Source organism: Mandrillus leucophaeus, unplaced genomic scaffold (genome assembly GCF_000951045.1).
Source record: "Mandrillus leucophaeus isolate KB7577 unplaced genomic scaffold, Mleu.le_1.0 Scaffold225, whole genome shotgun sequence".
Taxonomy (NCBI): Eukaryota; Metazoa; Chordata; class Mammalia; order Primates; family Cercopithecidae; genus Mandrillus; species Mandrillus leucophaeus.
Window position 1 is genome coordinate 1,629,435 of NW_012102310.1, and position 11,503 is coordinate 1,640,937.

Here is an 11,503-nt window from a genome sequence, read left to right on the forward strand (position 1 = left end):
AAGAATGAATAATGGTTTGCTTTTTCTTTCCTCTTAGATATCATGTTTGGGTATTACTACAAATGAAAGAATGAATGCCAGAAGATATAAGCACTTTAAAGTCACAACAACGTCTATTGAAAGCCCATTCAAGTACGTACATATTTATAAATTTAATATTTTCCCTGGTCATAAACATTTTCTTACCAGACTCTTAGTGATATGGAAAATAGCTTTTAAGCCTTTTTAAGATTTTTGTAGAAATAGCAGCAGTTCACCATAACACCAAAACAGAATTCATCACATTAACTATATATAATAAAGTTGTGATATCTCCTTATATATTTTTTTTCTTTTTAATTTTAAATTTGTATTCAGTCTGGTGCTTAGAAATAGTAGGGTCCTAAGTATATGAAATGTTTAAAACTTTGAGTTTTACTGAAGTTATTACCAACTCTTTAGCTTTTGTGGTGCTGTTGATTATGGCATACTTCTGGAAAGCAAGCAGACCTTTAAATAAAAACAGAGTTAGTTGGGTAGTTTTGAGAATTCTCCCATAGGTACAAAAATTATATAAGGCATAAAACTGTCTGCTTTTCTTTTTTTTTTTTTTAGACAGAGTCTTGCTCTGTCACCCAGGCTGGAATGCAGTAGCGCGATCTCGGCTCACTGCAACCTCCACCTCCTAGGTTTAAGCAGTTCTCTGCCTCAGCCTCCCGAGTAGCTGGGATTACAGGAGTGCACCATGCCCAGCTAGTTTTTGTGTTTTTAGTAGAGATGAGGTTTCATCATCTTGGCCAGGTTGGTCCTGAACTACTGACCTCGTGATCCACCTGCCTCAGCTTCCCAAAGTGCTGGGATTACCAACATGAGCCACCGGTGCACACCCAGCCAAAACTGACTGCTTTTCTAAAGGTGGTACTGGAGTACTAACATTTCGTGAACTTATCCTTGGCATTTCTTTTTTAAGTTGTTATCCTTAAGTTCACTGCCAAATTCATGCTATTTATAGTTATTTTGTCTTTTTTTTTTTTATTTCTGTTTTAGAAGTAGTTTGTCTCCTGCCAAAGAGCCACTACTTAAAGGTTTTTATCAAAAATTGCATTTGGAGCCAGGCATGTTAGGGCATGCCTGTAGTCCCAGCTCCTTGGGAGGCTGAGGTGAGAGGATTGCTTGAGCCCAGAGTTCGAGGCCAGGCTGGGCAACATAGTAAGACCTCATCTCTAAAAATAAAAATAAAAATAAAAATGCATGTAACACAGGAAATATATGCACATTTGAATAAGTTTAAAATATAATTGTGTCTTTAAATTAGCAAAAGAAAAAATCGTTGGCAGAGCAGTGGAGAAACATGAAGGCATATATATTTTATAGTTATAAATTGGTTCCTTCTTGCAAGTAACCTGAGTTTTTAAGTTTAGAAAAAAATCTATTTAACACGAAAATTATATTGAATTCATGTATTAAATCATTTGTACTGACTGCTGTGTTTTCTTTTTGGGGTGCCATTTTTAGCCACGGATGTGTAAGGAATATTATAGACTTCTTTGAATTTCGATGCTGTGGCCTCTTTCGTCCTGTTATCGTGGACTGGACCAGGCAGTATACAATAGAATATGACCAAATATCGGGATCTGGGTACCAGCTGGTGTAGCAACATCTTTATCCTATGAAGCATATTGCTGAGTGGTGCCTGAAAATTGTGTCTGTCCGTGTCTCTCTCACACTCGAATCCACATCCTTTGAACAAGAGCATGCTATGTGTAGGGCTAACGGTGAATTTTACAGTCTTTTTTTCAACACTTTTATTAACAAAAGTAAACATGGACAGAACACACTGCCATTTCTGGGAAGAGTAAAGATGATAAAAATAATTTTAATGGTTCTTAATGTGGAAATTCACAACATACTCAACTTTTGGGTTTTGTTCTCACAGTATTTTTCACAAAAAAGGTAAACTTACTCTGTTGACAGACGTGGTGTACTGATCAGAAATGTTCAGTTTTAACTAAAACTAAATTTATGTTATTTGGCTAAATGTTATGATGCAGTCTAGTAGGAGTATTGCATCTAATTCCAGGAGCATTGTTTTAAGTTGATTGACTAGTATTATGTACATTTTAGAATGTACACATAAATACTGTGATGAATATCATGTGATTGGGATCTACTGTGATGTTGTCTTCAAAGGCAGGAGAAAATAATGTTCACAATAAAATGTGCTAACAATGTTTTGTTCCTATCAGCTGTTGCAAATGCTGATATATTTCTAGTTCAGTGAAATAATTTGTAGTAACCTTGCTCTGAGGTTTTACGGTTTGATAATGAAACACTTGCATGAGTATAGTAAGTCATGTTATTTTGTTCAAATTTAAAAGCCCTACTAAGTGCATGATACACCACATAGAATGTATACTAGCAGATACTATCCAGTGGAGCATAAATTAGAATTTAATTTGATGTTCAAAAACAGTTCCATTTTTAACAGTTAACGTGGTATTTTCAAGAAAAGGCAGAATAATGCAAAATTCTCAGTAATAGTGATACATGGATATACTTCTTTTTAAAACCTCAGCTACAAAATAATTGTAGACAAAATAATGGCATTTAACTAAAGATGGAGCATGATCTGTGTACATAGCACATGTGAATAAAAGAAAAGCTGATGGTATATTCTGGTTTTAATAAAATGACCTATCAGAAAGTAGAATTTCATCCCCAAGAGTATTTCACTTACCCAATATTGAGTAAGTTCTGAAACAGTTTTAGAAAAGATTTTCTTTTTGTTAAATGTGATGCACTGATCAGTTTTTGTCACAGCATTTTCATACCCTCATGGTGGACTACTAGTCACTGCTTCCATAAATATTGTTTACAGGGTGAGATTTGGTTTAGTCATCTTAAGTGCTGTAGCAAACTGTGGTTCGAGCAACCTGTGGGAAATCTGTGAGAGGGAGTGGGGTGGGAGAGGGTGGGGGAATGGTGGTCAGACTAAGAACAGATCCTAGACCAGTGTAAAGAATGTGTATCTGTATATAAATAATTTATCAAATAGTTTTCTCTTTGTGTCTGTATGTGTTAGTGTTTTTAAAGCTGCTCATTTCATTTTATCCAACCAAAAAGAAAAGGGAGATAACTAATGAGCTTCTAGTGATGTTCAAAATTGCTGTTAATAGGCATTATACCCTGCAAGTTCACTGCATGTCTGATGCTTGGTAAAACTAGTCTTCCCTGTAAAATGCAGATTCCAGGTATTAAAGCAATCTAGTGGTATACCCGCCCCTTGCCTTAGTAAGAGGAGCAGTGAAATGTATATAGTTGATGTTCAGTATTTCCAAGTACCATTTTTATATAGTAGCTTATTTAACCATAAGTCACACATCAAAAAAAGATTACCCTTAGTGTATGTGTTTTAATATTAGAAAATGGCATATGTACTTTATTTTTGAAAAGGGAAGAGATGGGTGTGGGGTGGCAATAGCATTGTGCCATTTTGTCATAGAATGTAAAAATTGGTTAACTTTACAAATGTCAGCTAGTTTTGACTACTAATTGGGGGAAATTTTAGATAATTTTTAAATTCAAAGTTATTTATAAAATGCTAGAATTTGTTTTAATTTTTTGTATTTTGAGCCACTTCACATGAAGACTCAGTTGCATTTTTATCGAATACATTTTTATCAACAGTTAAAGACTATGGTGGTTTTTTCAGAGTTTGGCTAAGAATGTTGTTACCATCTTCTTTGTTTGTGGTACAATATTCTTTTCAGTGCAAAAGAGATGTCATTCAGTTAAACAGACCAAAAAAAAAAAACCCCTCTAGATGTGTAATTACATGGAAAATACTAGCAATGTGAATACTTTTGTAGTAACCATCTTGTAGTACCTGTGAAATCTATAACTCAAATGGTCAGATGGTCAGGAGCCAGCTGTGAAGCAGTATACCATCTCTTTAATTATTTTGTAGGTCCTGTGTGTGGAACCAACTATAAACCCAGTTCTAAAGTTGTGTATGATGGTGAACCTTTGGGAATAGTTCTTATCAATTTAATTGGATACTTTTAGCAAATAGCAACTTAATTCTCAGCACTGAACATGAATTACTTCTTTGGAGTTTTTTTCATTCATATTTTTATTGTTTCCAGGAATTTATTTGATATTAATGGGCATAAAACAGCATCACTGTACTTAAGCTATGGATGTTTTTATTTTATATTTTCTTTATTTATAACTGTGCCAAGTATTATTTTGCTACTTACCGTGTTATTCTGTGGAAAGAAAAACCTGTAAAGTGTTTAATAAATTAGCCCTCCTTACATAAATTAAATGTCAAAATTTTGTAAAATATTAATCAGAATAAATACTGACTCTTAAGTGTGTGCTTGTTTATGATTTCACTCAATTTGCTTCAGGAAATTGATGAAATGTGATAGTGGTACCTATGATATGAAAAGATTATACATTAATATCCTGGTTAACTAGGAGTCAAGTGGCATAAGAACTTGGAAACGTAAAAGATAGTGTTAGTAGTCTAAAAAAAATTCCAATCCTGTGTGTATGCATGTGTGTGTGTATTTTTTTTTAAATAAAGAATAATTTTTTTAAGAATTTTGAATTCCATGGAGTTAATTAGGATCCTCAGGGACTGTATGAATCTCCAAGTTTTAAAAACGTCTAAATATACTAAAGAAAATACTGCAAAATGCACTATATAAAGAAAAATATTGCAGAATGAAACGAACCAAACGATCTCAGTTACTTGAGAAGGTATGCGTGGCAGAGAGAACTTCTCTATTTGGGACTTTAAAACGCAAAAATTATTAAGGAACCATTTCCTGTTGTTCCAGTGGTTGTTAATGGTTTGAGAACCCAGTGGTATTAAACAGGAATATTTTCAAGTTGGACTAATATATCCATAATTTTATGAGATTGAAAAAAATGCCCCACGAGCTGTCTGGAGTTCAAGGAACAATATCTTGAACAACTGTATAAAGTAAAGCAAGCCACTAGTTTTCATTCCACTCAAGTGTTTTCCTCCTCATTGTCTACTTTTTCTCTCCTAGTCTTTGCTAGATTGATAGATCATACCTGATATGGATGTCTGAGTCTAGGAGTTTTTAGACATAATTGGAAACAAGTGGTATATACCAGGACAGAAAATCTTAACATCTTGTCAGAAAGTAAAGTGCTTATCAGAGTTTTCTATTAAATATATTTATGTGACAAAATAGAAAAAGCTATAATTCCAAGTAGATTGAGCATTCAGAATGTTCCTTGGTCTGTGTCAGCTAAGTCAGAAACTCAAGGAAACCAGACATGCCTCTTAGAAAACTCTTTTGCCTTTGAATTGGATACGAATGTTTTACTCGGATCAATTTTGCTAAAACTGTTACTCATTTACTAGGACTGACAAATATTTTTGATAGATGGCAATGTTTTTAGACTGTATCCATTCAAAGCATCAGAAAGTCTCATTGTTGCTGCTGCTTGGATCTGTAGGTTTACAGTTTTCATCAAAATTTGGAAATTTTTCAGTTACTCTTTCTTCAATTATTTTTCCTCCCCTCCTTTCAGGAAACTCTTAATTTCATATATGTTAGGCCACTTGAGATTGTCTTCCAACTCACTGATGGATCCTCCGTTGGCTTTTAATATTCTTTTTCTCAGTGTTCTTTTTAGATAGTTTCTGTCTTTAAGTTACTGGTTTTGTTTTGTTTTGTTTTGTTTTTTGCAATGTGTAGTCAATATCATTCAGTTTATTTTCATCTCACATTTTGTTTTCACCTACAATGTTTGATTTGGACCTTTTAAAATACCTTCAGTGTCTTAACTTTTTGAAAACATGTAGGTCTAATAACTTTTCATATCCTTACCTGCTAATGTTTACATTTGTCAGTTCTGAGTTGGTTTTGATATTTTTTGCCCTCATTCTTGCATGCCTGATAATTTTTGTTTGGATGCCAAACACTATGAATTGGGTGCCTGATATTTTTGTGTTTCTATAAACTCTTGAGCTTTATTCAGGATACAGTTAAGTTACTTGGAAAATCTGATCCTTTGAGGTCTTGCTTTTAAGATGTTAGGCAAGACCAAAGCACTGCTCTTACTGAGGTAAGAGCCTTCTCTGTACTCTATCCAAAACCCCAGGGAGTTATGTTTCCCAGTCTTGTTAGTGGAACAGGCACTATTCCCATTCCATATGAGCACCAGACAATGTTTGCTCCACACCTTTTGGATGGCTCTTTCCCTGGCCTTAGGTAGTCACCTAACATGCATGTTCTATCAGAATTCAGCTGAAGACTTGCACGGTGGGGTGGTGTTCTGTATAATCCTAAAGTTTGCTCTATCTAATCCTCTCCAGTCCTGCAAACTCTAGCCACCTGGGTCTCCCTGGACTCAGCTCTGTCTTAACTTAGGGTGGCTTCTAGCTCCACCTGTGTTCTTCTTCCTTGTACTTCAGCCTGGAAACTCAAAGCAGTAAGCTTTGGTAGTTGCTAGGACTGATCTCATTTTTTTTGCCCCCATGAATGGCCTTTGTTGCCTATAATGTGCAGTGTCTTGAACATTTTTTCATGTAATTTGTCTTGTTTACAGTGAGAAGATAAATCTGGTCCCTGTTATTACATTTTGGCTTTAAGTGGAAGTCTGAATTAAAATTAAAAAATTTTTAATTTCTAATACAAAATATTGATAGAGACAACTGCTGTCATAGCAAAAGCTCTTTGGAGTTCTCAATAATTTAAGAATATTAAGGAGTCCTGAGATCAAACTGTTTGGAAACCCACAGGTTCAGAACATTTCCCAAGATGTTAATGGTTCCATGGACAACTAATTCAGTGTAAGGCTCTCTTCAAATTAAAAGACTTCAACCATAGGCTCTCAAGGCCTTCAGTAGCTAGTGTGCAGTGTCAGCCTACAGATCTGTCTCATTTCTGTAACACTCCCTAAACTTACTTGATCGACAAGACTTTTTTGGCACTAGAGTTGCCAGCAGTCCTCCTTAAATATACCAAACCAACATAAGGGGTAGTTTTTAAAATATGTATTTTGTGACATGCAGCACTTTAACATTGCATTCGGATTACTTTGGGGCTACTGACATCCAAATGACCAAGTGATTCCTCCCAAAACAGTCTGGCCCAAAGCCAAATTCCTTTTTCCACTCCTGGAACCACTGGAAACTAATCTCACAGTGGAGTAGCTATTTTGCCATGGCTCCCAATTTAATCAAGAATGATTTAAAATATGAATGGATATCTTATTTTACCAGACAGAAATCTCAAATTACCAGTCACCTGGAAACTTCATTTACATTGTTTTTCCTCTTGAATATCTACTAGCAACTCCAGTAGAGTTTGGGAAACATGGTAGGAATGCTAACAAACTACCCCAAAATTTGGTGATCTAAAACATTTTTGTTTGTAGATCTGCAATTTGGTCAGGGCTTAACAGAGACTAAAATAATCTGAAGGCTGCTTCACTCACATGCCTGGTGGTTGACATGACTGTTGAATGAGATCTCAGCTGAAGCTATGGCAGTAATATGCCTACATGTGGTTTCCTCATGTAGTCAGGGCTTCCTCAAGAACATGGCTGAATTCCAAGAGTAAGCATCCTAAGAGGAAGAGGCAGGCAAAAGCTGTATTGTCTTTTCTAACCTAGCCTTATCCAAAATACTAAGAATGAGTCACTAAGGTGGGCCTTTATTCAAAGAAAGGGCAATTAGACTGTCATTTGATGGGAACGTCAAATAATTTGTGGACATGTTCTACCACATACAGAATCAGAAGTTAGTAACTCCTCTTCTTCAGCCTCTTTTATTGCCAATTAACTATTTCCCATCCTGCTTAACTACCTCTCCTGCCCCACTGTGATGGAGCTGGTATGCCTCATAAAACACCTGAAGTTGCTCAAGGCTATGATGTGAAATAAGCACCCAGTACACCGTCCACCAACTTCCTCCCACTTTGTTTCTGCTTTTTTTTTTTTTTATGTCATACATACCACATCCCCCTTAGCTTTTCAAAAAAGCAGTATTGGCCGTGCATGCCCGTAATCCCAGCACTTTGGGAAGCTGAGGTGGGCAGATCACTTGAGGCCAAGAGTTCAAGACCAGCCTGGACGACATGATGAAACCCCATCTCTACTAAAAAAATAAAAATTAGCTGGGTGTAGTGGCATGCCTGTAGTTCCTGCTGCTCAGGAGACTGAGGCACAAGAATCGCTGGAACCCAGGAAGTGGAGGTTGCAGTGAGCTGAGATCACACCACTGCACTCCAACCTGGGCTAAAGAGCGAGACTCACACAGTGTAGTATGTTAAAATGAACCTCGGAAAAGATTAAGATGTGTTCACAGCTGGTTCAATTTTACCAACACACTAACAGCACAGATACACATTACACCTATTACACACCCTGCTCCTGGGGGTGAGGGAGTTGGATTGAATCTCTAGTAAAGAACTAAACTTTCTGGGGGAATAATGAAACCATACCTCATAAAGTCTAATGCTCCTCTTCTACCGAAGCCAGCTGAATGTGCCCAGACAATGCAACATTCCTTGCTACTTATACAGAATCAAAATGTGTGCAACACCCCCGTTTCCAGGATTTAGTAGGTCACCATCTATTAGATCACAGTGGAAAGTCTTTAAAAAGGATCATACTAAGTCTCAGATTCTATAGTTGCCCGTAGGTTGTACTGAATTTTAGGTATAGATTAATCAAAAGAACTTAAGAGTACAGTGGGGAGGAAAAGGAGGAGATGCTGCACTGCTGAACACCAGCTTTGAGGAGCTGAAATGGCGATGCCTGTTGCCTAGCAACCTTTACTCTTAAGGCGCACTTGCCTGCTTGAGAGAGAGATCCTTTTCAACAGTTGTAATGCAAACATTAATGAGTCAACTGGGTAATGGGGTAACAAAGGTAGGGACCCAAATGATTTTCCACTAACTGAAATCAGAGCCTCTCCTCCAAAAGATTAATTAAAAGACAATGAACACCCAAATCAAGCTGAAGTTTTATTTAAAATGTAAAAGAAATGTTCCCCCAAAATGCTGGTGAATAAAGCAAAAGGATACGATACAGTGCTCTCTTCCTACAAGTTAGCCAGCCTATCCAAGTACAGGGCAATATACAGTACTTAATGCTGGTAGAATTTCACAGTAGTTTAGTGTTAAAGATTATCTGTGCCTAGGTTATGAAGAGATTCTCAGTGTGTGATGTTTAGTTCAGGGTTTACACCTTACTGGGCATGAACAAGAGCCCCTGCTCCTTGGCCATAGCCAAATCCCTTGGGCCCAAAGTTCTTTGCATAGCATCCTACAAAGGAAAAGGGAGGAAGGATAGTTAGTGCAAGTCCATTAAGCTTTGCTAACACTGCTGAAGACCCACTCAATAAACTCCCATAAATAAAACAAACTGCTGTGTAAAAGGGCTCAACTTATTTACGATGTTAAATAGGTCATGTACTAAATATATTAAAGCTATAAAGACAAGTCCGCATATTCTGGCTCCATAGTGTTCAGCGTGGTCTTGCTAAGTTGCAAGCATGAGTCAGGCCAGGTAAGGTATGTATTTGTCTATTTTCTTCCATATACTTAACGCTTTGCTCAAGAGATGAAGGCAAAAGATGGCTATTTGTAGTGTTTTTATCTAGGGGGAGTTTTAGATGATCAGGAACTTAAGATTATCTGTGGTTCTCTGTCATCTATAAGCATCTTGGGATATTTTATTTTCAAATAGTGGTACCCCTTTCTCTCTCTCTTTTTTTTTTTTTTTAATACCAGTGACATTTCATTAAATAAGAACCAGTGTGGGATATTCATATGGATAGCAGTAACTGAAATTAATTTTACCTTTACAATAGATTTCACCTTCTTTTTCAGTCAGAGTTGTTGATTCAAGACTCTTCCCACACTTTGCACATCGGAAACAGTTTTTGTGCCAGGGCTGGAAGAGATGAATGTGTCAGCATGTTTGAGAGGTCTGTTTCCTACAGTTCAATTAGATGTGTGGCAAGAAGTGGCTCAGCATGATCACCCCAAAGCAAGCTCCTGACTTCTGTGGTTCAGCTCCAGTGAGAAGACTGAAACCAGACCTCAGTATCTGCACTCCTGATCACCCACAGAAAGGCTGTTTCCCTAAGAGCAGCCTCAGTCCTAAGCACAAGCCCAGTCTGCTCCTTTAAACAGACCATCTTCTATCTGGCCAAGAACAGCGCAGCTCAAAGAGGTTAGCTGGTAACTTTTCCAAATTCATACACTGAATTCGCATCAGGTGTCCTGACTCGGACTCCTGCTTTTTTTCACTATATTGAATAACCTGGAGATTCCCTTAGAGTCTGGCCTTTTAAAGTTTAACCTTCAGGAGTGCCCCCTATGAAAACAACTTCTTTCAAACATAAAAGTGACTTGTCAAGTAAGGGAATCACTTCAAAAAAGTTAGTAATTCTGATGGAAGTGCATTTAAAGAAAAGTTTCATATAGGACACTGATTTATAAGACATCACCCAAGCAAGAAATGTGGAAGGGTTAGGGGAAGAAAGGGAGCAGAGAGGATTCATTTGCTGTTATTAATTCGAAATAGCACTTTACCTTTCCAGCTCCAATTATCTTCTCGGCAGCATATACAGAATCCCCGCATCTGGAACACTTCTCAGCACCTCCATATTTCTGAGCAAATTTAGAAGTGTTTGGATTTGTTGTAGGCCTGTGAGGCTGAACACTTGTGGAAAGAGGGAAAGAAAGTAGGCAAGAGTTTCCACAGGGCCCTTTTAAGTACACAAGGCAGGAACAATGGAACTCTGGGACTTAACTGCTCTATTGCCTCAAAGCTGGAGGCCTTCGCAGCCCAGGACAGGGGAGGAAATGAAGAAGAAATGACTCAGGTGCCAGCCAGAGTTACTGCTTGAACCTATCTATGGGCTCATTTATTATTACAAAAACCAGACAGGGACCCAGACTTAAAAGATCTGTCCCTCTCAGTCTAAACAGAATTCATTTAATCCTCAGTGTTGGCCTCTCAACTAAGCTGTTATGTTATGGTTTATTAAAACTTACCAGAGCATATATTTTTACTCCAGAATATGACTGGAATCATAGCTAACTTTTTACTTCACATGAGTTGGAAAAATCACTGTTAAGCAGTTTAAAAATTCCACAAATAGGTAAGTTGACTTTGGTCTATAACTAAGAAAGTTAAGCATGTTTTATAGATTACTTAGTCTCCCAGTATATATTGAATAAAGGAAAGTGTGAACAGCCAACTTTCTTCTTGGAAAAATATTTTGGAAATTTTTATTATTACTATGCCATTTGTTTATCTTTCATTGTTCTCTGATAAGGGTGGTAGTTCTGTCACTATTTACAGATCACTGAGTGAACCATATTTCTTGCTATCAGTAGGAACTGTTTCCATGCAGTAAGGTGTACCTAGTAGGTGCAGAACACCCTTGGGCTTTGAGAAGACTTTTTTTTTTTTTTTTTTTTTTTTGAGATGGAGTCACGCTCTGTCGCCCAGGCTGGAG

At 37.0% G+C, this 11,503-nt stretch overlaps 2 protein-coding genes across 4 annotated transcripts in view; one reads left to right on the forward strand and one right to left on the reverse strand.

Annotated features, from left to right (window-relative positions):
• Positions 1-4,358, forward strand: part of ZDHHC17 (zinc finger, DHHC-type containing 17) — a 95,000-nt gene extending 90,642 nt beyond the window's left edge. The window contains exons 16-17 of the mRNA XM_011981386.1: positions 38-132; positions 1,495-4,358. Of these exons, the coding sequence (XP_011836776.1) occupies positions 38-132; positions 1,495-1,633 (234 nt within the window). The 3' untranslated portion in view covers positions 1,634-4,358. The remainder of the gene's footprint in view (positions 1-37; positions 133-1,494) is intronic.
• Positions 4,359-8,983: 4,625 nt separating this feature from the next.
• CSRP2 (cysteine and glycine-rich protein 2) overlaps positions 8,984-11,503 on the reverse strand; it is a 24,758-nt gene continuing 22,238 nt past the window's right edge. For all 3 annotated transcript variants that reach the window (XM_011981390.1, XM_011981389.1, XM_011981388.1), the window contains 3 exons: positions 10,572-10,701; positions 9,834-9,927; positions 8,984-9,297 (listed from right to left, as the gene is read on the reverse strand). In XM_011981390.1, coding sequence (XP_011836780.1) covers positions 9,221-9,297; positions 9,834-9,927; positions 10,572-10,701 — 301 coding nt within the window. In that variant the 3' untranslated portion in view covers positions 8,984-9,220. The remainder of the gene's footprint in view (positions 9,298-9,833; positions 9,928-10,571; positions 10,702-11,503) is intronic.